General features: G+C 52.3%; 1 protein-coding gene across 3 annotated transcripts; it reads left to right on the forward strand.

Moving 5' to 3' along the window:
• Window positions 1–440: 440 nt before the first annotated feature.
• On the forward strand, window positions 441–25,575 carry GTSE1 (G2 and S-phase expressed 1). Of its 3 annotated transcripts, none has more exons than XM_082350599.1 (12): window positions 441–568; window positions 1,030–1,129; window positions 7,560–7,617; window positions 7,720–8,344; window positions 10,929–11,099; window positions 11,899–12,022; window positions 13,667–14,041; window positions 19,786–19,858; window positions 22,139–22,369; window positions 23,741–23,945; window positions 24,414–24,617; window positions 25,094–25,575. In XM_082350599.1, exons 2-12 carry the CDS (start codon window positions 1,108–1,110, stop codon window positions 25,175–25,177), a joined length of 2,172 nt encoding a protein of 723 aa, XP_082206725.1. In that variant the 5' UTR covers window positions 441–568; window positions 1,030–1,107; the 3' UTR covers window positions 25,178–25,575. The 3 variants fall into 3 exon arrangements, with proteins under 3 accessions (XP_082206725.1, XP_082206726.1, XP_082206724.1); XM_082350598.1 differs by having other exon boundaries at window positions 442–568; window positions 24,414–24,626; XM_082350600.1 differs by lacking the exon at window positions 22,139–22,369 and having other exon boundaries at window positions 24,414–24,626.
• Window positions 25,576–27,203: the final 1,628 nt, after the last annotated feature.

The following is a 27,203-nucleotide window of genomic DNA, read 5'->3' on the forward strand; positions in this document are numbered from 1 at the left end:
TAAGCCTAAAGGGGTTGCAGAGGGCAGGCTGTGCTCAGGCCCTAGACAGGTTCTCCTGGTCCAGGGGCATAGACTAGTATGCCTGGTCACCCAGAGTCACCCGGGCGCTCCTCGGGGCAGGGACGGGTCTTCTTACGCTATTAAGAACTGACCCGTAATGCTTTACAAAGCAGGTAGATGCACCTATTTTGTTTGGTCGTCAAGTCAACACCCTACGACAGGAATTTGATTTTTACTTAGGGATGAAGAGCTGGGATCAGAACCATGTCCCTTGCAACGTGTAGCTGTTCTGATGCAGAGCCTGCGGAGACACCACGCGAGCCCTAGGGAACCCTGCCCACGCTCCGGGCTCACCGCAGGCCCGGGGCGGACCTCTGGCAAGCGAAGAGCGCGGAAGCAGTGCGCACGCGCGCCGCGCTCCTCTTCTGTGACTCCGACTACAAACCCCAGGAAGCACCGGGCGCCGCGGCCTTTCAAACCGGCCAATGAGCAGCCCGCAGCGCGTCCGCCGCGGCGCGTTTAAACCCGGGGCGGAGGCGCGTCGGCCGGGGCGTCGCGGCAGCTCGGGGTGAGGGGGCACCGGCGGGGTGCTCAGGCGGGGCGGGCGGCTCGGGCCGGGGGTCCCAGGGGACTCGGGCGCGGCAGGGGCTCGGCCCGGGGCCCGCGGGGTCCCCTCGCGCGGTGCGGCGAGGACGGGGTCGCCCTGGGGGCAAACCAAAGCCCCCAGCAGTCCAGCCCAGGAGTTCGGTTGTCCGGGTCCGGGGCGTTCAGGCCTCCCTCGGACGGCGCCGCCCCAGAGCTCCCGGCCCGGAGGCGTGCGGGCCCGGGGTGTGCGTCGCGGAGGGCCTCGGGCTACGGCTGAGGTGGCCTCTGCCGGCCTCCCCGTCCCTCCCTGACCCGCCGCGGCCCCCAGCCCCCTCTGCCCGGTCCGAGCTGCAGCGGCCCACGATGCGGGGCTTCCCGGGGGCTGGAGGAACCCGGGGCCTGGGCTCTGACACCCGCTCACCTTCTTGCTTCTGGTCCCTGCAGTGACTTCTGACAGCCCTCGCCGCGCAAGGAGGGGACGGCAGCGACGTGCCTTCAGCCAGCCTGGCCCGAGAAGCGGAGATGGAGGTTCCCAAGAAGGATGGTACGTCCCTGTCACTACTGCGCTGTCGGTTCGGGGAGCTCAGGGAAGATGCAGGTCGATTTAATGCTCCTGCGAGAACTCGTTTATTTATTCACTGCTCATCCCGTGCTCTGCACCCGTTAAACTCCTGGTCCCTGTCTTCAAGGAGTTTGCATCCCTTTAACTTCTTTATTTTCTGCTTTTCTACATTCCCTTTACCCCCCAGTTTTAACTTATGTCACAGCAGAGATTCTTGTCGGTTTTATTTACTGCAGTGTCCTCAGTGCCTGACACTTGATAGGCACTCGGATATTTGTGGAATTGGATGTGATGTTGCCTTTTTTTTTTTTTTTTTTTTGGCTTGTTGCTGGTTTCTGTTGGCTGAGACTTGTTTAGGATCTTGGCCACCACGTTAGTGAGTGAGCCTGGCCTGTAACTTTGCTGTCTTGTCCTGTTCCTGTCAGGTTTGAGTGTGGAGGTGACAGCGGACTCACAGAATGAGTTAAGGGCCATGCCCTCTTTTTCTGCTAAAGCCTGTTGACATCCTTTATCCTTTGTTCTTCACAACACCCATGCGAGTAGACTGGGTCTCCCTGTATCCTTAACTACTCCATTCTGCAGAAACCATCCTAGAGGATGCCAGTCATCGGTGCTGCTTCGTTGGATCTAGAACAGTATTTGCTGCTGCAGTCTTCTCCCCCTTCCTCTTCTGTCCCCCCTCCAAGGCCCTTCCACGTGCCCGCTGAATCCCCATTGCCGCTTCCTGAGGCCTTCACCCCTCTGTCACCCTCCCTTCGCATCCTTTTTTGCCTGTCTATTAACTCACGCTCATCATCGACGTGCAAATAGGTCCCGTTATCTGACTTGTCCCATATCCTCCGCTCCCTCTCCACTGCCGTGTGCCTCATTCAGAGCCAGACTTCAAGAACCTTCTGTATTTGTTTCACTATTTTTTCACATCCTTCAACCCCTGCCAACCCCCTCTGCCCCGACACTCCACTCAAGCTGCCTTTGTCCGTCACTGAGGACATCTGTGTTGCCAAATCTGCTCTCATTTTTCTGTCCTCTCAGTAACCTTTGACCTTTTCTCCTTCCGGAAACTTTCCTTGCTTGGCTTCTGAGGCATCTTGGTTTTCCTCCTGCCTCCCTGGCTGGCGTACTTCCATCTATTTGCAGATTTCTCTTCCTCTCTCTCCGGGACCTGGTCTGGGGTCTCTTTGTACTTACCCCTACAGGTTCTCAGACAGTCCCATGGCTTTAAATCCATCCTCCTTTCTGGTGGTGCCCACATTTTGTCTTGAGCGCAGCCTCTCCTCTGAGCTCTGGACTTGTGTGTTCACCTGCCCTTGTAATTGGCATCTTCACGTAAATGTCTCCCACCTCTTAACTCAGCAGGTCCCCCCCTCCCACCCCATTCTTAGCAGGCTCTTTGTCTTTCTAATGGAAGTAAATTGCCTCTCCATTCACCCAGCTGTGAAAGTTGTGAAGCTGCCACATTCGTTCAATCATCAGTTACTGTCATTTCCACCATATGGCTTGGATCCATCTACCTCCTTCCAGTTCCACCCAAATGCCACCATCTTGGTCTCAGCCATGTTAACTCACCTCCACCTACTTTTTTGTTTGTTTGTTTTTTTAATATTTATTCATAAGTATTTATTTTATTTTATTCTTTAATATTTATTTATTTATTTATTTGGTTGTGCCGGGTCATAGTTGCGGCAGACGGGCTCCTTAGTTGCAGCTCACCAGCTCCTTGGTTGTGGCACGTGGGCTCCTTAGTTGCAGCATTTGAACTCTTAGTTGTGGCATGTGGGATCTAGTTCCTTGACCAGGGATCAAACCAGGGCCCCCTGCATTGGGAGCGTGGAGTCTTAACCACTGTGCCACCAGGGAAGTCCCTACCTACTTGTATATTTTGCACTTTGGCCAGTGTGTGCACTGTAATTTCAGTAGATAACTACCAGCTTCTTTTCTGATACACTGTGCACAGCCCCCAGGGTAACGTTTTAAACACAAAAGTTAGAGCCTATCACTCTTCTGCTTAAAACCCTTCAAGAGCTCCTGTCCCACTTTGGCTAAAGTAAAAGCCTGTCGTGGCTTGGACGCTGTCCGGGATCTGATCGTACCTATGTTTCCACCTCCTCCTGCCACTGGCCACTTCCTCAGCAGTGTCCCCACCTCCACGCTGGCCCCTCAGCACACTGCCTCTCACTCAGTGTGCCCCCTGGGCAGGGCACTCCCAGGGGAGCAGGAGCACGCGGCCCAGGTTGGCAGGACGGACGAGGCAGCCAGGCCAGGTCACTCGGAGCCGGCCGCGGAGCCTGGTGTAGAAGGCTTTTCCCCGGACTCGCGGTCCGGGATTCCGTTCTCCACAGCAGACAGGTGGAAGTCTGTAGCAGTGCCCGGTAAAAATGACTTCCCAGGTTCAGACACGTAAAAAGTGAAACGTACGTCTCCATCTCCTTTTTGTCCCTCAGCTGCCCAGTTACCACCTCCAAAGGCCACTGATGTCATCGGTCTCCTGGGTGGTCCAGACCTAACTTGTGCAAGGGCAAGGCAGCATGTGTCCTTCGAGTCCCCCTTTTCTATAGCATATAGAACTCTGCCCTGCATCTTGGTTTTTGCACCTAATGTATCGTGATGATCTTTGTATATCAATATATGAAGTGTTACTATTTTTTTTTTGAGCCTAAGTAGTGTTCCATTCCGCTGTGGGGCTGTGCTGTACTCCTGTCTGCTATCCGGGAACATTTAGTTTGTGTCTGGTGTCTTGCTGTAACAAATGCTGCTGCAATAAATAACATGGGGGGAATTCCCTGGCGGTCCAGTGATTAGGACTCGGCGCTTTCACTGCTGAGGGCCCGGGTTCAATCCCTGGTCGGGCAACTAAGATCTCACAAGCCGTGCAGCACAGCCAAAAATAAATAAATAAATTAACAATAATAATAATATGGGATACTTGACAGCGGTAGACTTCTGGGTCAAAGTGTATGTGCATTTCTTACTTAGTAGATACTGCCAGGTTACCCTCTGTAGAGCTGTAGTAATTTACAAATCAAACTTTTTGATTTTTAACAATCTTATAAGTGAAAAGTGGAATCTCAGGAATCTCAGGATCTTTCATTACTCTTATTTTTGAGTGCGGCCGGACTTCTGGTCATATATTTAAGAACATTTCATTTTATCTCCCGTAAATTTCCTCTGTTCATATCCTTTGTCTGTTCTTCTGTTCTGCCTTAGTTGTTTTCTTACAGTTTGTAACACTGTTCACCAGTCGGCCCTTCGTGATGTGAGCTGCACGTGTCCTCTTCCTTGCTTGTTTCTTTTAACTTTGCTCATGGTGATTTTTGCCATGCAGAGATGTTAAATTATTAATATCTTGGACTGTCAACTTTCTGTTTTATGGTACAGTTTGGTATCATAGTTAGACCTCTGCACACCAGGTTATAAAGTGATTTCCCCATGGTTTCTTGTTCCCTTAGGGTTTCGTTTTTTCAATTAAGTCTTTGACTTACTTGGAATTTGTCCTGGTGTGGTATGAGGTATGGATCAAACTTTAAATACATATATTTCCCCCCCCCAAAAAAGGTTATCAAGTTTATCTCAACACCATTAATTGAATAATGCACTTTCCCCTTTTATTTGATGTGTTACCTTTATGATATACTAAGCTTTTTTTTATATCCATGTTGAATATTTCTTGTTAGGTTTGTTCATAGGTGTTTTGCATTTCCTTGGTGCTACAGTAAATGAGGTCTTTTCTTCCACTGTATCTTCTGTTCTTTTTAGATGTGAAAGCTGTCGTTCGTTTGTTTGTTTTTTGTGGCTGTGCCGTGCAGCATGTGGGATCTTAGCTCCCCGACCAGGGATCAAACCCGTGCCGCCTGCATTGGAAGTGCGGAGTCTTAAACACTGGACCACCAGGGATGTCCTGAAAGCTGTTGATTGTTGTGTAATAATTTTGTCAGCCATGTGCTTTTATCCATTTACAATTTATAATAGTTTTTAGTTGATTTTCTTGATTTTTCTTGTGTCTATAATCATAGCATCTGTGCATTGTGGTAATTTTAACCTCCAAATTCTTTCCTTTGTCTAATTGTGTTGGTTAATGCATCCAAAATAATGTTAAGAATTGTGACAGTAGATGGCCTTGCCATGTTCCCAGCTTTAAAGAAATTTCTTCTTTAGTTTTCCATTAAGCCTGATGTGGGCTTGCTGCTTAATTTATGTGTAGATGGTAGTCAGTAGTGCTGTTCATCAGTATTTCTGCTTTTTTTTTCCTCTTGGATACATGGTAGAATTGTACTTCCCTGCCCACTTAAAGTTGGATTTGCCTCAGATGTCCAGTGAAAGGGGAATGTTATGTGTCACTTGTAGGTCTTTTAGACCCAACGTGGAATTTGCTATTTCCCCTTTCTTCTGCCCTGAAGACCAGCAGTGCTCCACCAGATGGTGGAGGCTCCGTCAGCCTGGGTTCTGGAGTGAGGGGGACATGGAATGGGGCCCTGGCAGACAGCTTGAGTGAGAAATACAGCTTTGTTCTTATAAGCCACCTGAGATTTGGGGATTGTTTGTTACTTCAGCATAAGTTAATCTATCCTAACTGATAATATATATTTGCTCCTGGCTTTAGGAGGAATGCTTCTGATGGTATCCCATTAAATCTAATTTTGGCTTTTGGGTTGAGATGGGTACTTCCTTATATGATAAAATATGTCTATTACTTTCTTTGTAGTTCTTTTAAAGTCAACAGTGTATGTTGCGTTTTGTCATGTGCCTTGTCAGTGTACGTGGAGATGACCCTGGCTTCCCGCTTAGGTCTAGTAATGTGATCATGCTACTAGATTGTGTGAAATTAAACTGTCCTGCAGCCCTGAGGTCCTGGCTGAACCTCACTGGGTCATGACAGAGTCATCATCAATGACTCTTAATGTGTTGCTGGGTTCTGTTTGCAAATATCCCTATTTAGGATTTTTATGTTGACACAAGCCAAGTCCTTAGTTTTCTTTATAGAGCAAACTTTGTAGGTTTTTGGTATGGCTGTGCTTGCTTGATAGACGCAAGCTGGAAGGTTTCTCTTTTCCTGTCCTTTGGAGCAGTATAAATGGTTTTGGAATGACGTATTCTTGAAAGATTTGATAGAATCATCCTGCAAAACTATCTAGGACTTGTGCTTTTTTGGGGAGAATAGCTCTTTAATAAATTTCTCCAGTTATTTTGTGATAATTGAACTATTAAGATTTTTTTTTCTTTCTTTTGGAGTCAGGTTTGTAAATAAATCGATTTTAATCATTTAAATACAAAAAATATTCCATTTCCCAGCACATTATCTCTGTCAGCCAAATTCTTAGGTTTATGTGCACAGAGTTGAGCAAACTAGCTTATGAATCTTTTAATCTCTTTCTCTGTTTCTCTTTATTTCTTTTGTGCAATTGTGCTTTCTACCTTTTCCTTGATTAGGTAGTTAGGATTAATTGAATTGACTAAGTAGGACCTAATTAGGCTATCAGTATATTTTAAAATTTTATGGTTTTGATAAGCATGGTGCATTGTTTATTAGGATCAAATAAAGTAAGATTTGTGAAAGTGGTATATGAAGCTTATAGTATTGAAATGCCAGTTTATTGCATTTTGATAAATATTGGCTGAGAGTCCAGGCCCTTAGCTGGACACTGGGGAGTTTGGGAGAGCATTAGGCGTTTGCTGTCTCGGGGGAGCTTACAGTCTGGGTGGTGAGAGACATCTACAGGATAGGGATGCTAAGGCAGAGGTCAGGTCCGGGGGCTGCAGGGGCCCTGGGGGAGGGCAGGAGCGGAGTGGGGTGTGGAGCTGGAGGAGCGAGCGGCTGTCCCAGCCGAGGGACCCGCTACCCCAGAGCCGGTGGTCTGTCAGTGGAGGGAGGCTGGTGGACAGGCCGGGCCGGGGAAGGCCTCCAGGGCACGAGGACCAGTTTTATCTGGGCGTTCAGGATGAGCTCCGAGGACAGGCGACAGTCAACAGGTACGCATGGAGCCCTGCCGTGCGCTTGAGTAGCGTGGAATTTGCTTTTGAAAGAGGACTAGGTGCACTTTGTAATGGGGAATTTAATTCTAGGGGAGCTGAGGCAGCTGGTCTTTTGAAAATGTTCTGTACCAGAAAACGACTTACCTAGTCTTACAAAGCTATTCCAATGCATTTTAGATTATATCTTTAAAGTAAGGGCTGAAAAATAAGGACTTAGGCTTTGGTGGCAGCTTAGCAAACACAGAATGGCTGATGCTATTTTTAAAAGGAAATGGAAAAAATAAGATAATCTAACGCCCCTTAAGAAAATGTGGCTATTAAAATAATGATGTCACACTTTTGGAAGTGAGATTTCAAAATAGTTTTGACAGCTATAGAGACTATGGTGATGTTTTCTCGTTATCAGTCCCATCCCTAAAATAACGACTGACTTTTTCCTCCGCAGATATTCTTCTTTTGGCTGATGAAAAGTTTGACTTTGAGCTCTCATTGTCTTCTTCAAGGTAAACAAATGAGTTTTCTTCCCTTGCCTTTGTATAACCACGTTCAGTGAAGCCTTTCATTTAAATGCCCGTGTTATTAATAATCCTTTTCTGTTAAAATAGTGCCAATGAAGATGATGAAGTCTTTCTTGGACCTGTTGGCCATAAAGAAAGATGTATTGCTGCCAGCTTAGAATTAAATCATCACATTCCTGAAGAACCTCCTTTGCCAGCATCTGAAAGTCCCTTCACTTGGAGTCCTCTGACTGGGGAAAAATTTGTGGAAGTTTATAAAGAAGCTCACCTACTGGCCTTACAGATACAAAGCAACGGCAAAGCCAGGGCGGCCCCAGCCGCCAAGCCCGAAGACGCTGGGAGCCAGGGAGTGGACGGATTCATACAGGAATCAAAACTAAAAATAAACCTCTTTGAGAGAGAAAATGAAGTGAAGAAAAGCCCCAAGTCACTGAAGAGGGAGACGTACCACCTGTCGGACAGCCCCTCGAGGGGACCGCCGCCCTGGGGCACCCAGCCGCCCTCGGGCGCGGCCCTGCCGGCTGCTCCTGCCCAGGCGAGCCGCCCCCGGACACCAGGGCCGCCGCGCGCCTCGTGCTCTTCTTTGCCAGTGGAGCCAAGTGCTGCTCACCCTCCGGGCCAGGCTGGCACGCAGAAGAAGGCCACCAGCAAACTGCTGCCGCCCCGAGCCTCGTCTCTTCGAGCAAAAAGCATTCCCTCGGCCCCGGAGAAGGTAGCCGCGACCCCCAGCAGCACGTTTATCTGGGGAACCAGCCGCTGCCTTGCTTCTGAGCCCTCTTGGTTTATGCCCTAGAGCAGAAACCGTTACGGGGAGGAGCCTGGGAATGTAGCTGCTCTGAGGGTCCGAAGCGTAGGCGGGGAGGGTCCAGGAGGAGCAGTGCCGGTGGCGTGGGAGCCGGGCTTGGGGCGCCGTGGGTAGGGCTGCCTCGCTACTGTGGGGACTTAGAAACACCTCCTGCTCAATTCTGTTTGCGATCTTTCCTTCTGCTTTGTTACAGCACTGGACATTCCGCCCGTTAGGGATTTTATGGGCGTTAACAAGCAACTTCTTCCAAAAATCCCCCCTCCGGGAATGGCCACTGGTCTCCCTCCTTAACCATGACTGAGTTTAGATTGTTCCCTCCCAGGCACGAGTGGATGCGCTGCCTTGGGAGGTGGCAGTGGACTTGTGTGCCTTTGGGGTGCGGCCAGCCATCTCTGGGAAGCGGGGGTCCTAGCGGCTCTTGTGGGAGGGCTCTGGGGCAGCAGAGGGTGGGTGTCAGATCACAGCTGCCTCCTGGGTTTGCCTCAGGGCGGAGCAGCTTGGAGCCTGCCCGGCTCCCTTTCCCAGCTCCGCTGCCCTCGCGCCGGGCTTCAGCTCTCCGAGCCAGTTAGAGAGGAGTGATGCTTTGTGGGGTTGTTAGCAGGTTTAGATCAACGCAAAACACCAGCAAGGGCCTAGAAAATCGTTTCCCTCTACAAGCACATCTCCTGAACCACAGGACTCCCTGCTATCAGAACCCAGAATTGAACCAAGCTGAAAGTGGGTCTGGTATGCAGAGCCCTGCACCAGCGGGCGTGCGGCCATTGCTTCCCCAGGGCTGAGACTGCTCCTTTAATCATGCAAACTCCTCTGCCTGGAAATCATTTGGATGTAAATTTCTGAAGTGATGTTTCTAGAATGAAAGCAACGTGGTTCTGTGTGTAACACGTGGACTTGGGCCCGGATTTGTGTGTGTAACACGTGGACTCAGGACAGGGAGTTGGGGTATAATTTTGCTTCTTCTGGGTCCTTTTATTTTCCTGGTCCTAAGTAGTGCTCTGTTGCCAGAGAGCTGAGTTTTTGGTCAGTGAGGTGTTAGCTGGACTCCTGGGCAGCGTTTGAGCTCCCTTGGGCACCCCCATCACTCCCCACATTGTTTCTGTGGGGAGAGTCATTCACATCCGGAGTGACTCACACACGTCACCCCTGTGAGGATCGCCTCTAGACACAGCTGGACCACTTGATTGTACTATTTAGAAGTGTCTTTGCAAGGCAGCTGCTAGGATGGCCGTAGTTGGGAGAAAAAACAAAATAACAAGTGTTGGTGAGGATGTGCATCGCTCACGGGACTGTGCAGTGGTGCAGCCACTGTGGAAACAGTTTGGCAGTTCCTGGAAAAGTTAAACACAATTATCACATGACCCAGCAATTTCCACACTTTGGCATATTCTCAAGAAAACTGAAAACGTATGTCCATGCAAAAACCTGTGCAGCAATGCTCATAGCAGCATTATCCATAATAACCAAAAATCAGTAACAACCCAGATGCCCATCAGCTGATGAATGGATAAGGGAAGTGTGGTCTCTCCATACATGGAATATTTTTAGCCATGAAGAAATGGAGGACTTACACATGCTACATACAGATGACCCTGGGGAACTAGGTCAGTGAAAGAAGCCAGACGCAGAAGGTCCCATGTATGATCTCATTTACAGGAAGTGACCGTAATAGGCAAGTCATGTTCTAGAGACAGTACATCTGTGGTTGTCTGGGCTGGGAGGTTGGAGGAGTGCGGAGTGACTGCTAACGGTCATGAGTTTCTTTTAGGAGCAACAAAAATGATCTAAAGTTACATTGTAACTGGTTGCACAGCACAGAGTATACTAAAAACCACTGAAATGTACGCTTTAAAATGGTGAATTTTATGTTATGTGAAGTATGTCTCAATTTTAAAAATGCTGTAAAGGAAAGAGAAAGTTAGTGCTTTATGAGCTTCTTTTGCTTCTTATTGAAGTCTTCTTGATATGAGGGGTTATTTGTGTAAGCGTGGATTTGTTCCACGAATGCCCTTGTACCTGAATGTCAGGAATTTATTCTCTGTTGGACTCTGCTCGCCAAAGAAAAATGGCTTTCAGTCCTAGATGAAGATTTATTCCAGTTAAGCAGCCCCTCTGGTAGAGGGCATGACCATTTAATGAATGATTCCGTTCTGTACAGCATTTTAAACTTTATGTAACTAGGACCAGTTTCCTCATTATCACCCTTAAATACGAATCCTGACTGAGGGGGAGCTCTAGAGGAGCTCCTCCTATTGATGGTCTGTCCTGGTATTATTTTGCCCTGTGTTCAGTGAGGAAGCCAGCTCCATCACCATTCTGTCTGGTAATTTGGCGGAGGAAGTGAACCGCCGTATACCTTTCCATCCAGGTGATGAATTGAGGACCGTGTGTCGGGAGATGGATGGTGGCTGCGGGTGCTCTAACTGAAGCCTTCGTGTGTCTGTACGTTGTGAAAGACTAGAGGGTTCTCACATTTCAATTTACAATTTTTCAGCCTGTGAAAGAGAAACCAGCTAGTCCTTCCAGGATGAAAATCCTAAATGAGAAGGATTCCCACAGCAGCGTGCCCCCCAACAAGCTCCGTGCCGCCCGGGACGTCGCCAGCTTGCCAGCCGGTGGAAACCACGTGGTCCAAGGCAAGCGGTCGCTCCCTGTTCCAAACAAGGTGGGTTGGCCAGTGCCAAGGGGGGCTTTGGCCTGTGGTCGAAGGGAATAAGGGGCTGCTTTGTATACCGGGGACGTGTCTTTTTATTTATTTTTTTTTTTCAGGCCGCGCCATGCGGCACATGGGATCTTAGTTCCCCGACCAGGGATCGAACCCGGGCCCCCTACGGTGGGAGCGCAGAGTCTTAACCTCTGGACCTCCAGGGAAGTCCCCCATGTGGGAACGCATCTTGATTAAAATCAAGGTTAGGGAGGTTGCAAATAGGACCCTGTTGAAAACAGGAGAGGCAGCTTGGCGAAATGCAGGGCACACAGGCCTGGCATGCGTGAGGGGCTGGCCTCTGCCCCCGGGGAGCCAAATGGACTGAGGAACGTCAGCCCCTCTGAGCACAGGGTCTCCCTCACTGCGTCCGTGCACCGAGGAGATGGAACGTCGGTGCTTTGAAAACTGCAGCCCCTCACAGGCATGGGGACTACCGTCCACATCTTTTCTGTTTATTTTCCAGCGTTGATCTGTGTGTGCTTGTGAAAAGTGCCACATCACTGGTGGTACTCGTTAAGGCTGCCCAGTGCTGGGCCCCGCAGCTGTTGACTCCGTAGGCCAGGGTCCAGGCCCCAGATCAGCCGTAAGCAGGCTGCCAGGTGTTCCTCATGCAGGGCTTTGTCGGCCACTCTGTGGGAAGTACTGCTTGACCTTTTTCTTCCTTAAATTCAAGACAATTTGTAAACTATTAAAAGCCATTTAAAAACCCCACTTTTGCAGTAATAAGCCATGGGTAGTAATGAAGTCTTTGTTTTAGTCTGGGCTGAAGAAAACCATGTTAAAACCACCTGGATGTGCTGGCAGTCTTGCAAGAAAGTCCTCCTCAGGGTCCGTCTCGGGAGTGAGTGCCGGCGTGTGTGCTTCTCCAGCGGCTGGCAAAGGTAAGGCTGGCCCTGAGCGCTGTCCATTCCTGCCAGACTTGTCACAGAACCACTTAGCAGAAGGTTCTGGAAGGCTTGCTGTGGTTTGGGGCAGGGGAGACTGTTGGGGTCCCTGTCCTCAAGGTGCTTCCCCTCCTCCGAGGGGCATGCCTCTGATGGGCAGTCCTAGTTCAGGGTAGGGTAAGCAGTCACAAAGTGGGCATGCTCTCCTGGTGCCAGCTGACCTGGAAGGACACTGAGGCCAGCCTCAGTCATGTGATTAGACACAGATTTTTTTTTTAAGTAGGGCTGTTGCAGATAGTCTAGGGCATAGGACCCCTGTAACTCCTGCGTGTTTATTTAAATCTGTACTCCCAAACCTGTTTAAATTCAAGCTACTTGTTAATCTTTCCAAGCCAAGGGTGCCATCTAGCGGTGAAGGGGAGAAACCCTAGTAGGCTTTGGGGAAAGGCATTCGACTTCCTGCTCTTTAGGACTAAACTCTCCTCAAATTATATTTGCTGTGTAGACTCTGACCATAGGCTAAGCAGCATGGTGTGCATTTTGTATACAAAATGTGAAAAGTCTAAACTCCTGAATGAGACTGATCTGATTTGGAATCCTGTCAGTTGGTGGTTAAGAGAACTTAAGTTGTTTGTGTATCTTTACAAACTGCGGGGATGACACCTCCCTCGCGGTGTCCTTGTGGGCCTTACAAGAACCACGTAAAGTCCCATTCCTGTGTCTCGCATGTGGCATGTGTTCAGTGAAAAAGAGTTCCAGTACGTTAGGTGCTGTGAGGTCTGTTTTGCTGTAATGGTTCAGGGCATCAGCACCATTTTTGTTTACGATTTCTGATCCTGCCTCTGGGAAAGGCTGAGACAGATTGAGGGGAGGCTTCTGGTGAGTGTATATTTCTCTGTTGTGCGTAGCAAAATCACCAGGGTCAGATTCGACAGTGTGATGGGGAGAGCATGGTGAAACTGTTAGGCACGGTGTCACATGAGCTGTGGCTTCAGTTATTCTCTGAAATTTCTCTTAAGAACCTTTTACCAGGTTGAGCTCTGTGTTGCATATACTGGCAGCTGAGTATTTTCACCCTAGTTTATCTGTTCTGCTGATTTAAGTAGTGCTCCTAATTGATGTGACCTAACTTCCTTGTGATTTAAAGGAACCGACCAGTAAGGATTGTCTTCTCTTCATGTTTCCCTCCCCACCTCCCTGACTGGCCAGGTGGAGCATGTGTCTAGACCATCCATTTTCACCTGTTCAGCTAGGGTAGTTTTCTGCTGTCGACATAATCAATGAAGATAGGAGAGCTTGAACTTATATGCATCTTGGTAACTGTGTCCAGAATTGGCGCCTGAGACTACACTCAGCTAAGCCACGAGCAATCTGGGTTGTCCTGTGTTTGAGGATGTTGCCTGATGGACATACAGAATATTGTTCATATGTCATATTTTTTTTTAATACGGAAATCACCATTGATAGAAATAAGTAATTTTCCTCATTTGAAAATATTTTAAGGTAGGTTAGCATATCTTGTGTGTGTGTGTGTGTGTGTGTGTGTGTGTGTGTGTGTGTGTCAGAGAGAGAGAAATAACTTTATAATTTAAAAGTAACATCAGCTTGAGTGATAACCAGATTTTGTGTCTCCTCTTCCAGCTAAGCCAAGGGAACGTCCAAGCATTCCTGTGGACAGTTCCCAGTCAAACACCAGCCAGTCGGGCAGAACGGGACTTGCCCTGCCGCGGCTGTGTCTGCAGCCGGGCCCTGCGGGCATGTCCTGCAGGCAGAGCCAGAGGCCCGGAGTTGCTGAGTCGACTGCGGAGCAGCCCAGGGCGCCCACCAGAGCGGCTCTCACCCAACCCCAGACTCCGGGACAGGGAGGCCCCGGGCTGAACTCTCATCTCCGTTTGTCACAATCTTCCCAAATGAGTAAGACTGGGAGTACAAGACGGGGTGATTCCCGTCTGAATTCCAAGACAAAGGCTATGCCTTCCCCTACAAATCACTTTAAAATTCCTAAGTGTTCTACTGGTAAGTAATAGATGAACTTTAGTGTGTTTTTATTCTTTTATTTTTATTTATTTTTTTAATGTGTTTTTAAGATATTGAACGAATTATATTCAAAATTTTAAAAATTGTTGGTTTTGGTGATGGTGGTTTCTTTGCTTTCATTTTACTTAAAGCACTTTATATATGTCTTCTAATTTTCTTTGTGTTGGATAATTCAGTGAATTTCTTACCTTATATTATATTCCTCCCCTCTACGTAACATATCATTGTTGCACGGCTGCTCTTAAGATTTTCTCTTGTTATTTTCAGCGTGTCGATTATTAGGTATTTTCATATGGCTTTCTTTGTGTTTATCCTCCTTGGGAGTTCTTGAGCTACTTTGATCTGTGGGTTGATATTTTTAATCAAATCTGGAAAAAATGTGTCCGTTATTCCTTCAAGTATTTTTTCTTGCTTCCCCTCATTTCCTGGGACTCTGGTTACCTGTGTTGTAGGCCTCTGTATGTTGTCATTTAGGTCACCGAAGCTTTGTTTTTCCCTGCACCACCCCGGCCTCTTGTCTTGTGGTTCAGTTCTGATAGTTTCTACCATCTCGTCCCCACGTGTACACAGCTTTTTCTGCAGTGTGTCTAATCTGCTCTTAAGCCCATCCAGTTAAATTTTCATTTCTGACATTATAGTTTCCCCATTTTTGTCCTCATGGTGTTTATGTTTTCCTTTGAATTCTTGAACATATTTATAATGATTGTTCTAAAGTGTGTTTCTTCTAATTCCATCTTCCCCGTCATTTTGGGTCTGTTTCTATCGACTAATTTTTTCCTGGTTATGGTCACATTTTCCTGCTTCTTCACATGCTTAATAATTTTGTTTTTAATGTTTATAGATTGACCTTTTTAAAAAAAATTTTTTTTTTAATTGGAGTATAGTTGCTTTACAATATTGTATTAGTTTATACTGTACAGCAAAGTGAATCAGCTCTACGTATACATATATCCTCTCTTTTTTGGATTTCCTTCTCATTTAGGTCACCTCAGAGCATTGAGTAGAGTTCCCTGTGCTATACAGTAGGTTTTCATTAGTTGTCTATATCTTATACATAGTATCAATAGTGTATATATGTCAATCCCAGTCTCCCAATTCATCCCAATAATTTTTTGTTGTCTGCTAGACATCATAAATTTTATATTTTTGTATGTCTGGACTTTGTTGTCTTTCTTTAAGAAGTTGAATTTTGCTTTGGCAGGCAGTTAAATTTCAGGAGAACTTGATCCTTTCGGGGCTTCTTTTAGAGCTTTGATGGGGCAGGTCTTGGCCTTCACTCTTGGGATAGTTTAGCCCTGCAACTAACGTGTGGCCTTTCTGAGCGTCTCCTGAGTGTGCCGTGTCCACGAGGCGTCCACTCCGGCCAGTTGGTGTGTTTCGCAGCCCCGTGTGACAGTGGCAGCGTTCCTAGTGGGGGTTCTTGTCTGTTCTGGGGTCCTGCCCCACGTGCATGCTGCTGCTCGCTATGCAGCGAGGACTCGGGTCCCGCTCAGGTTTCCAGAGCTCCTTCTCTCTGTGTAGCTCCCCCCTCTCTAGTACTCTGCCCCTCCGGTTCCAGCCTCCTTGGGCTCTCCCCACCTGCCCCGGCATCCTGGCCGCGCCACCAGGCAGAAAGCCCTGCGTGGTGTCCGGCAAGTAGTAGGCGGGGCGTTTGGTCAAGGTGAATTAATCTGATAAATGTGTACAACGCAGGGAGTTGCATGGAGCTGATGAAGGGGGAGGACAGCTCTGGCCTCCTCTCTCAAACACATGCCTTCTAGTGGCTTGAATATTTTGAAGTTGTCGGCTTCACTGGCCAGTACAGGTGGCCTTTAACACCTGACAACCTCACTTGAGTTACTGCCTGTGTAAGAATGAGCCGTTCTTTGGAGCGTTGTCCAGTGCTGGGCACTCTTTTAGGTATAAGGGATGTAATGGTAAGACAGATATCCTACTCGTGGAACGTACATATTAAGAGTAAAAGATAAGAAATGTCAAATAAGTATACTTTCAGATCATAAGTGAATAAAAGAGGATGGGGAGGAATTTAGATAGAGGGGTTCTTTAAGCTTAGATGGTCAGTGCAGGCTCCCTCAGGAGGTGACATTGAGCTGAGATCTGAAGCATGAGGAGAAGGCAGCCATTAGAAAAGCCAGAGGGAGAACGGTCCAGGCAGGAAACGGCAAGTGCAAAGATCCTGAGGCAGAAAGATACTGGACAAGTTCTGAAAACAGAACGAAGGCTGGAGTGGTAGGGACGTAGTTAAGTTAGGATTAGATTCTGCTACAAGCCCAAAATAGCATTGGTTTTAATCAAGATAGATGTTTAGTTCCCCCTCACATGAAAGTCTACGTAGATTTTCCAGAGCTGCTATGGCTCTCCTTGTGTTAGGGATCCGGGCCTCTTCCATCTTGTTTTGCCATGATTAGCTTCTCTTCTTCATGATCTAGTATGGCTGCACCAGCTCACCAGCCCTCACACCTCCCAGCAGGAAAGATGAAATAGGTGAAGAAGAACAAAGCCCTACCTTCCAAGGATACTTACTGGAAGTTGCACATGCCACTTCCTTCTGCGGAAGTCATAGCTCGGGACTTAGTCACGTGACCACACGTACCTGCAGGCGATGCTAAGGTATGGGGTCTTTCCTACACTCAGCTAAAATGTCTTTCTAAGAAGAGGGGAGCAGATACTGATCAAAACCAGCAACCTCAGCCCCGTTAGTGAGCGAGGAGAAGGGTGAGAAGAGACGGAGGCGGAGAGGCAGTCAGAGGCCAGCTTGCGTGGGCCCTGCGTGGAGGTGGCCGTCGGCGTACCCGTGCAAGAGGGGGTGCCTGCGAGGGTCTGAGCAGGGAGGAATATGACCTTCGACAGATCCCTCAGCAGAGGGAGAGACAGGCCCTGTGGCCAGAGTGGGAGCAGGGAGGACCACGTGCACACCTGGCTGGGGTCCAGATGAGAGATCCCGGAGATGGTGGCAGCAGAGGTGAGAAGGGCTCCAACCTGGGGACGCTCTGGGAGACCAGGAGGGAATGTGGCCACGGGGACTCAGAGTGACCACGAGGCTTCGGCGGGAGCACCGTGGTGATGGAGGGCCGGAGGGAGAGCAGCTCGGGGCGGAGACCGGCCGTCCAGTGTGGACCTGTGGAGTCTGCAGCGTCCGTGGGCCGGGTGTGAGCTTGGGCCTCAGAGGAGCAGCCGCAGCTGCAGGTGAAGCTTAGCTCTCCGCCGCGGAGAGCCTGGTGTGTTTGCAGACACGGACGCCCTACAGACGGGGTCTTCGGGGCAGCCGCTGGCACAGGGCCCGGGAACTGTGCTCGGCAGCGTTTGCTCCCTCTTCCCAAACGCCCGGAGCCCGACGCACCCCTGGCCGAGGTGCAGCCGCTGCCTGGCTGCCGACTGGTGCCCCCCCCGAGCCGTCAGCCGCGTGCAGCCACAGGACTCCTACCCTCCGCCGCCCGGGCTGGGCCCTCAGCCCCTCGGCCCTTCCGACGTCCGCACGCTCGCTTCGCCAGGCCGTTCCTGTTGCTTCGCAGCGTCAGGTCCACGGCAGGCACACCTTCCGTCGTTCGTCCTGGCCCAACGGTTCCCACGACGTCTGCACTGCCAGGCTGCGGGCGCGGCCCTGCTGCTGAGCACGTGCACCTCTGCCCGTGCGGTGGCCGCTCGCTCTGGCTGCCGTGTGACACTAGCTGTCCTCGCAGAGGAGACGTGGGGACGGTGTGAACAGCCTGCAGCAGAGCCTTTAGGGTACAACTTTCTGAAAACACTCCTGGGACGGAGTGTCATTTACCGTGACTGCTTCCAGGAGCCACACGAGGGACGGAGACCCGGGGGACCGGCAGGCGTCTCTGTGGGTCAGAAGCTACTTGGAGGGGACAGCGCCTGCAGCTCCGGGAGGGAGTAATTTCCAGCCCTTCGGACTCGGGCCCTGGGCTAAGCCTTGGCTGACTGGGGTGTAATAAGGGTACTTGAATAATCTAAAATTCCTCAAAAGTAGCTGCCCTCCTGTGCACTCTCTGGAAGCTCCTGAAGAGTCTTCCACTAAGATGAGGGAGGAAGCAGCAAAGAAGAAGTTGTGGGGCCCGAGAAAGGGGGAACCCAACACAGGAGGCGGTGAGAGTGAGGGGCCCAGCCCGGTCTGGCAGAGAGACCTCCAGGAAACGTGTGGGCTCGGAGCCCAAGCGGTAGCGCATGGAAACGCTCCCGAAGAGGCTGCAGGACATTTCGTCACAGGCCCCCAAATAAGAAACCAGCAAAAGATGGAGGCAGTTCTTTTTGGGTTTTTTTTCCTTTTCTAAAAAACATTTATTTATTTTGGCTGCGCCGGGTCTTAGTTGTGGCATGCGGATCTTCGGTGTGCCGTGTGGACTTCTTAGTTGTGCCATGCGTGTGCAGGATCTAGTTCCCCAACCAGGGATCGAACCCGGGTCCCCTGCACTGGGGGCACGGAGTCCTACCCTCTGGGCCACCGGGGAAGTCCCTGGAGGCAGTTCTTACGAACTCGAGGTAGGGGATGGATGGGCGCTGCGAGAAGACGGGCTGTGTGCTCCGTTAGACTCAGCTGTCAAAACGGAAACCCTGGAGGGCGGGCGGCCGCGTGGATCAGCCCGTGGGGCTGTGAGGGAGCTGGGATCGTATCATGACATCTCAAGGTTCTGAAAAACGAGGAAGTAGCAGGATATGTAATTTAGAGATAGAAGGTAGACACCTCAGGAAACAAGCAAGGTGGAAATAAGGTAGGTGTGGCTGGAGCCTGCCATTTTGAATCCGTTCATTTTTTTTTTTGGTGTGTGGATCGCTTTGATCTGATCAACTTTTGAAAAGAACAGGAGGTGGAAGATGAGGATAAGCATGTATGGGCAGCTCTTTTGAGAAGATTTGCCGCGAAGAGGCACAGAGACGTGGATCGGGGGCAGAGAGGGAGGACGGGGCGAGGGTGCAGGTGCAGGTTGGTTTGAGATGGGGGGCCAGCGGAGAGGTACCCGCAGGAGCAGGGCCTGGGTCTCTCCTGCCTCCTCGGAGACCCGGGCCGCCTTCCCCTTTGGGGCTGGGGTCGGCCTCTGCCCGTGGCTTCCAAAACACAGCAGGGTGCTGCCAGGGGGCCTGGCACCTGCGGCTTTGGGGGCCCCCGGGTGAGTCTGGGACTTGGTCCCCGTGGATGGCGGCCTGGGGCTCAGTCCTCTGAGCCCGCTGGTCATTGCCTTGTGACCAGATGAGATCACACACCCAGAAATGCTCATCAACCGCCAGATGGCACGTAAATAACGTCACGTCCTAAGATGACCTTGTGCCCTCCCGGTTCCCGAGAGCCGAGGCGGTGGCGGGCTCTGTGGGGCCCGCCTGGAACCCCCCGTGTTGGCGCCACTTCTGCAGGCGGGGCTCACGGGGAGACCCGACGGGGTCGTGTGCTGAGTGGCGCCTCGTCCCTCGGGCCACTCCGTCCCCGTCTGGGCATTAGCCAGGCTGAGGGCAGTGGCGGGACCAGGACTCTTCCTCTTCCGCACCCGCTGGTTGGGCACCACAGCCCTGCCCGGTGGGTCTCCGGGGAGGGAGGACATGTCCCTTCCCACACGCCAGGGCCGGAAGGTTTTCCCTGTGGCTTGTCTGGCCTTCGTCTACTTTACGTGCCGTCTTCACTGCAGCTTGGGAACATGGGACACTTAGAGGAGGACCGCCCGTTTGGTGAAGGCGGATGCGTCACCTGCCCCGCATCTGACTGACCGTCACTTCCTTTCTCGTCTCAGGTGAACCCCTGGACGGTGCAACACCAAAGTCCTGTCGGGCGCAGAGGCCACAGTCCTGCACGTCGGTGGAGAGGTACTGAGTCGGTCTGCTTCCTCTCTCTCTTTTTTTTTTTTTTAACTTCTTTATTGGAGTATAACTGCTTTACAATGGTGTGTTAGTTTCTGCTGTATAACAAAGTGAATCAGTTATACATATTAATATATCCCCATATCCCCTCCCTCTTGCATCTCCCTCTCACCCTCCCTATCCCACCCCCCTAGGTGGTCACAGAGCACCGAGCTGATCTCCCTGTGCTATGCGGCTGCTTCCCACTAGCTATCTGTTTTACATTTGGTCACGTATATGTGTCCATGGCACTCTTTTCTTACGAGAACAGACTGAGGCCCCTGCCAGCTTCTGAACCCACAGCCTGGCTCCGCACGCCCGGCCTCAGCCTGGTCTCTCGGAGCCGCCCTTGTGCCCCTCGTGGTGACGGCGGCCGCAGACTCGCCTCCGGGGCTGGGGTGCCACTCCTCAGCCCTGAGCCTGCAGTTCTCCAGCCAGACCGCCCAGCCCCCCGCGGAGGTTCCGATCCGTGGGTCTGGGGTGGAGCCCTGGGCCTGCAGGGTCTCACAGGTGACGCGCCTGCACCACATTTGAAGACCGCTGGCCTGGCTCAGCCACTCGGACTCCGGTTTGAGTCCCGGTGCTGCCCCTGTGTGCTCTAGATCTAGTGCAGGCTACCGAACGTTCCGACCTCGTTTCCCCATCTGTCCAGTGGGGATGGAACCAAGCACAGCACAGCAGTGCTGCAAACAGTAGGAAAACACACGCGCGCACACGTGTGCACGCCTGGGAGTCATTCACACAAAGGGCAGCCCCTCCCCTGACTGCTTTCCTGCTGCCACCTTTACTGCCCCCTGCTGAGGGCGGTGGGCTGCTCCACCCACACATCTGGCCCTCTGGTGACCGGGCCCCAGCCCAGCTCTGAGTGCTGTCACAGTGGAGGGACCCTGGCCCAGTGCTGCTCAGGCCTGGGCCCATCAGCTGGGGGCGGGGCAAAAATGAGGTCACTCTGACCCCACAGGAGCACTGTTCCCAAGGCTGGGGTCCTGGCACCAGCATGTGGCCGGGGTGGGAGCACTGCTTCGGACCTTGCTGGGGTGGGATGGGCAAGACAAGCACCAGAGCAGGGCCCTAATCCTGGGTCTGCCCCAGCCCCGCCTGGGCCGTCCGCCACTCTGCGTGGCTCTGGGCCTTCATTTCCTTGTATGTGAACTTGGGAGGCACTTCCTGGGCTTGGGCCAGACGCTTCCCTTACAGTATCAGCCGTGCTGAGCCGCCTTCCCGCCATGCACAGCGGGTCAGAGCAAGACCCAGACTTGATGGCCACTGGCGGCCTCGATTCACCTCTCTGTGCCTCGGTCTTCTCACCTGTACAATAGGGAAGCGGTTCCTACCTGCCAGGGTTACTTTGAAGCTTACATTTGTTTATATCTGTCTGTATTTTCACTGGAGTTTGTGGTGGAGCTGCCAGGGCTCAGCAGTGAAGCACGTGGGGCAGATTCCAGAAGTCTGCAGAGCGCGGCAGCTTGCTTACAGCACCCCTCTCCTGCCCATGCTCCTGCAGTGACTGTGTCTTTCGGTAGCTGTTGAAGTTTGCGTTTAGACTCTTCTTGAGCATGCAGACTGTCCTTGATGAATAATAGATGTGTCATCTGGCCTCCCATGGGCTCCACCTTGGTGGGAGGTCCTTGACTTTATTTTATTTAATAAGATAACAGTTTACTTTATTTGGCCTCTCTCCTTTATCGACAACAAAACAAACTGACAAAAAAAAAAAAAAAAAAAACTGACAGTGAGGCAGGATGCGCTGGCAGGTGAAGCCACAGGTATCGCCAGGGTGGGAAGGAGAGATGCGTGGGAAACAGGTATCTGGTGCCCCGGGTCACTCACCTGTGTTCACACCTGATTCAGGGGCCTTAGACCCAGGAGCAGGTGCACACAGGGAGAGTGCTTGTCCGCTCGTGTGCCCGGCCGGGCCCACCCTGGGTCTGGACTTCCTTGTGGAAATACTTAGGCCTGCAAGAGGTGACTTTGAGATCCCTGTGAGCTCCCACGAAGAGCGTTTCATGGTACCACCCACGATGTGCAGCCACACTGGATCAGAACCTCAAAGGGGCGCACTGAGGAACCGAAGCCCATGCCAGGGCTCCCGGGGGGTCAGTGGCAGCACCCGCTGCTCAGAGGACAGGGCTCTCATGGGCTTCGCTGGCTTGAATCTTCTACGTTGACACCACAGACTTTCTGCTGTGTTAGCGCGTGGCTGAATTGTTAGATTTTTTGTTCTGCTTAAGACTTTGGTGTTTCTAGGGTTGCTCACAGCACTCCTGCTCGGTGGTCCTCAGCGTCGCAGAGCCTCGTAAGCAGCGTGAGGACCCCCGTGAGCACGGGGCGCAGGTCAGCCCTGCCCACGCCTGCCAGCCGTCGACTCTCCAGCCTGCCCCTGGCGACCCCTAAAACTATGCCCAGGGCTCTGGCTTCTCCCCTGCGTGTGTCTGCTCGGCGACTTTCTTCTGAGCCCCAGAAAAAATCTGCAGTGAGGTAAGAGTTAAAGGCTGCACTAAGTTTGTTTCAAATTCATAAAACCTCAAGCGATCATGTGCTGGGAAATCACGGTCAGGAAGCAGCCAGACTGCGGTCCATCACCGCTTCTCGGCAGCCGTGGGGGGGCCTGGCCACACTGCACGCCCTCCCATTGGTGCGTCTCTGCGGGGAAGGCAGGCCACCTGCTCCTTGGTTGTGTTTCTCTCCTGACATCGCATCCCGGGGCCAGGCCGGAGGCCTGAGCAAGCGAGGAGGATGCGTGGACCTCGTGACACCCTTGGGGGAGACCAGAGTCTCCCACAGGGAGGAGCCCTGGGGCAGAGCTGCACGCTCAGGAGCCGTCCTTGTGGCCGGGTTCCAGGGAGAGCCCCCAACCTTGCCCTCGAGGGTTTCAGTCAGGGTGGCCACACTCAGGCTTCCTGGGGAGAGACGCTGCCCACCCGCCTCTGCCCTGTCTCCCACTCGCTGGCCCTGGTCCTGCTTCGTCTGTGCAGGAGACTGAACGGGCACCGTGCGGCATCAGGCCTCGATTCTCTCCTCGTGGCAGAGCGTTGGGAAGGGCTGGGGGCGCTAGTGCGCAGATCTGCCAGCAGTGGGTGTCGGGCATGTACATGTCTGTTTAGTTCTGTGAGGACAGAGAAGACTAGAAAAAGAAAGTGCTGGGCTGTGTGTGGCGTGGGGGAGAAGGGACGCCAGACAGTAAGACACAGGCCCAGTGTGTGGCCGGTCACAGTGCTCTGTTCACGTGCGTCGTAGGTTTGCAGGCGTCAGCAGAGGGAAAAATTCTTTCAAATTATTATGAAGCCTTTAAAATATTAAAAAGAAAAGACGCTGTATTAATTTACGGACACTGCTGCTTTTCTCCTGTAATTCGGTTCCTAGTCATCAGGTGTCTGAGGCCCGCCAGGTGGCAGACTCTGTCCTGGGCCTGGAGATGCAGCGGGAAGTGGCGGCCCGGCCAGGTCTCCCTGCACCATCTAACAGGAAACAGACACCAGGGCAGCATATCTGCAGGGTGACAGGTGGATGCGGACGGCCCCGCCGCAGAGCGTGTAACCAGGGCATTCAGACCTGTCCATGGGCCCAGGCCTTCCAAGGAGGTGGCATCCCGGGCGGGACGCCCGCACGTGGTCCTCGCTTGTCCCTCCTCTTTAATACCTTACGGAAAAGGGCGTAAAATAGGCACGTGGGACCCAGACTGGTAGCTGGTGCTGAGAGGGACCCCGGAGACCTTGCAGTCCTCCTGCAGGAGCAGGAGCCAGAGCCGGCCGCTCTCCGCTTCTCCAAAAACCGTCTTCCCGAGTCACAGCCAAACAAATGAGCGTCGCCGGGAGCGTCCTGATGAGATGCCCTTTTTCCCTCCCGCAGAACTGCACCAGTGAGAGAGGGTGACAGCAGGGCTGCCGCCGGGCCCTCAGACTGGTCCCCGGATGGGAGCTTTCCTCCTGCGTCTGCTCTGCCGCAGGCACTTAACTTTTCTCCAGAAAAGAGTGATTTCACTTTTTCGAAAAGTATCACCACGGAAGTAGCACTGGACGAAGCACAGCCCCCTGAAGCTGCAACACCCAGTGAGGTGAGAGAAGCAGACAGCGTTGACTTGTGTTGTCCTGGGCTCCCCCGGGTGACCGCGGAATGTCATCTGTGACCCCGGCTCCTCTGGTGCCAGCTGCACCGAAGGGAGGGGGTCAGGACCTCCCACCTCTGGAGGAGACAAAAGCTGCGTCTCCCCTGTCTCCGACCACGGAGATGGCCAGGTTTCAAAGGGTGGGAGGTGGGAAGCGGGGCAGCAGGGAGGGGGTGAGCGGGAGCTCCAGCGCAGGCCACTGGCAGGAGGGAGGCGGACGGGCTGGAGGGCTGCGGGTGAGGAGGAGACGTCGGTGCTCGCCCACCGCAGCCCCTCTCCCCACCTGGCCCACCCCAGCCCTGCTTCCTTGGGTTTCCAAACTGTCGGTCACGTGGGACCTAAGCAGAGCCCACTCATCTTCCCAAGATGGTTGACAACAGATGCTAGGGTCGCCTTTCAATCTTGTTTCTTGCCTAGGCTCTTCTCGTGGATGTCAAACTGGATCAACTTAGCATCACCCTGCGGGCTGCAGCCACACCCCTGGGTGACCTCCCGCTCATCGACTTCTGCAAGACTCCGGAGGCGAGCGTGGCTTTGGGGTCTGGAAGCGGGCCCCTGGTCGACCTCCTGACAAACACTCCAGGTGTCAACAGGAGGGCTGCGGCCAACGCCTGCCACGAGGTGGGACAGGTGAGGTGTGGCGGGGGCCCTGCTGGCTTTGGCCTTGGGTGGTCTCAGTTGGGTCTGCTCTTCCCCCAGGCACGTCCCGGTGACCCTGGAGAGTGGCCACTGGGGCTCCTGAGGGCGACGTGGCTTGGCTCGCCTCACCGTTAGCGGTGTGAGCGCGCGGTTCGCCAAGTCGAGAGCAGGAAGCCACCCGGGAGCCCTCCCAGGACCGGGGCCCCCTGTGCTTAACGTGCGCCGTGCAAGCAGAAACGCCTGAGGAACTTGGCGTCTTCTCCCTCCAGCTGCTTACACACGATGGCCAAGGTGCCTTTCCACTGGGCCCGAGCCAGGTTCACCGAGCAGTTGGGTGCCGAGCCGCAGGGAGCTGGCCGCAGGCAGCGTGGTCTTCAGGGGACCAGTCCTTCGGGGTCTGCGGGCCGGGAAGGGGCGGCATGGGCGCTCCGTTCACCTCTGTGGCTTCTCTCCTGCAGCTCATAGACTTGGCTTCCCCTCTGATCCTGCTGAGCCCCGAGGCTGACAAGGAAAACGTGGAGTCACCACTTCTCAAGTTCTGAACGGAATGAAATCCTTTGCATTTCACTCAAAGTTACAAGAACAGTCAGTCCTAAAGTGGTTTTCCACCCTCAGAAATAAATTTTAGGAGGAATTGTATTGGAAAACTTGAAACACAAAACAGAAACCTAAGTAAAGCTGCCGTGCCTGGAGCGGGGCCGTGGGGTTGGGGGGTGTTTGGCCACCTGAGGTCACCACCAGCCGACGGCCTCCATCCTCCGTCCTCACGGCCCCGCTCACACACTGGGTGCAGAGCCACAGTCGCTCCAGGTGAAGAATTTGTTTTGAACCTTTTGTATGTAAAATAGCAAGTGACTATTTTTAAAATTAAGTGTGTATGAAAAGTTAAATAGTCTAGATTAAGTTAAATTGTAAAATAAATGAAATGTATTAAAGCCTATCTTGATGTTTAAGATTATCCTGATTTTCAAACATGCCTAGCGATTTTTATTACTAATCAGTATGCACAATTTATATTATCCAAACTTTCTTTCTACAAAAGTGATTTTCAAAATTTAGTGTGAAGAAAAATTGGTTAAATGCAGACCCCAGGCCCCAACCCTCAGGTCCGGGGCAGGCCTGGTAATCTGCACTTTCACTGGGCGCCCAGGTGACTCCGATGAGATGGGCCACTGACCATACCTTAGGGGAGGCTGCTCTAGGGAGGTGGGGTGCGGGATGGAGAGGGAAGCGTGGGAGAGGAGGGGCTTATCTGATACCAAGGTGACAGGAGGTGTACAAGGGACGGTCCCCTCGGGGGTGCTCGCGCCAGGAGGGCGGCAGGGTCACTGGAAGCCTTACTCCCTGCCTGCAGCTGTTCTAACTTCCATTTGTTAGAAACTAGCTGGCCTGAAAGCCACTAATCCGTATAGATCATTTCTCACAGTCTTAATTCAGTGGCCTCACAGCACACAGAAAAGCTGCTGATTGGACCTGCTTTGGGGGCTCCCATCCAGTGTTCCTGGCACGAAACCAGGGAACTCTGTCCCCAGAGGGCTGTGCTTGCACTTTCTCTGGTGAATGTCGTGAAGGCAAGTCATCATTTGGGACGGCGACTCCCGTGGTATCAAGAGTAGAAAAGAGCGCACCGTGGGTGGCACCGCTGCACCTGTGGAGAGGGCGTCACAGGTAAAGGCGGGAATGCTTGGAAGTCAGAGTTCATAACTGGAGTCGTCCCTGGTAAACTAGCGGTTAGACTCTTGGATCAGGGCCCTCGCCCTGGGAGCACTCCCTGGCCAGCTGGAGAGGAGCCCAGAGGAGTCACGGCCGTCCACTCCTTCCCTCTTGTCTCCACTCCGGCGGGCAGTGTGGAATTCTAGAATCCACCACAGGGGTCCTCAGCTGTCTGACCCGGCCCCTCATTTCACAGGGGAAAACCCAACATCTGGAATTCATTCAACACACATTTATGGAGACTCTCCTGTGCGCAGGCTGCATTTCTGCCGGGGGTCACGGTGGGTGCGAAGCTCACGCATCACTGTCTTCTGGGGGCGTGACGGTGGGTGGGAGAGGGACCAAATGGGCTCCGGCCACCCCACCCACAGCCCGGGGTCGAGCTGGGCCTTTGGCCCCGCCTGCTCCCTGGCTCTTCTCCTCCCGTGCCCCCCTGCCCCAAGCTCCTCGGGAACAGCCAAGCTCTCCTGGGGGCCGTGGTGCCTTGTCCAATCTACAAGTGTCCCCAGGCAGGACAGACGTAACCTGACCTGAAGTCTCTTCAAACAGATGTGAGGAGGCCCCCCAGAGCACGCGCTGGATAAAGCGGTGCCTGCCACCCCGTGTGTCACCCGCTTCCCTTCCTGTCTGGGTTTCTGTCTGGCTGCTCGGGTCCGACAAAGCTCTTTCCTCTCTGGCTCCCGGCCCCTAAGTCCACCACTGGAAGGGAGACCAAGGTGCTTCCAGAGCCCGGGGAGGTGCCGGCCACTTCTTCTGTACAGCAGTGTCAATGGCCACCAGAGGGCCACCCTCCCAGGTTTAGAGGTCCAACTTCAGGAGATTTTCACATTTCATTAATTTCCTGGTGCAAATGCC

Source organism: Balaenoptera borealis (genome assembly GCF_965194805.1).
Source record: "Balaenoptera borealis genome assembly, chromosome: 13".
In the NCBI taxonomy this organism is placed as follows: Eukaryota; Metazoa; Chordata; class Mammalia; order Artiodactyla; family Balaenopteridae; genus Balaenoptera; species Balaenoptera borealis.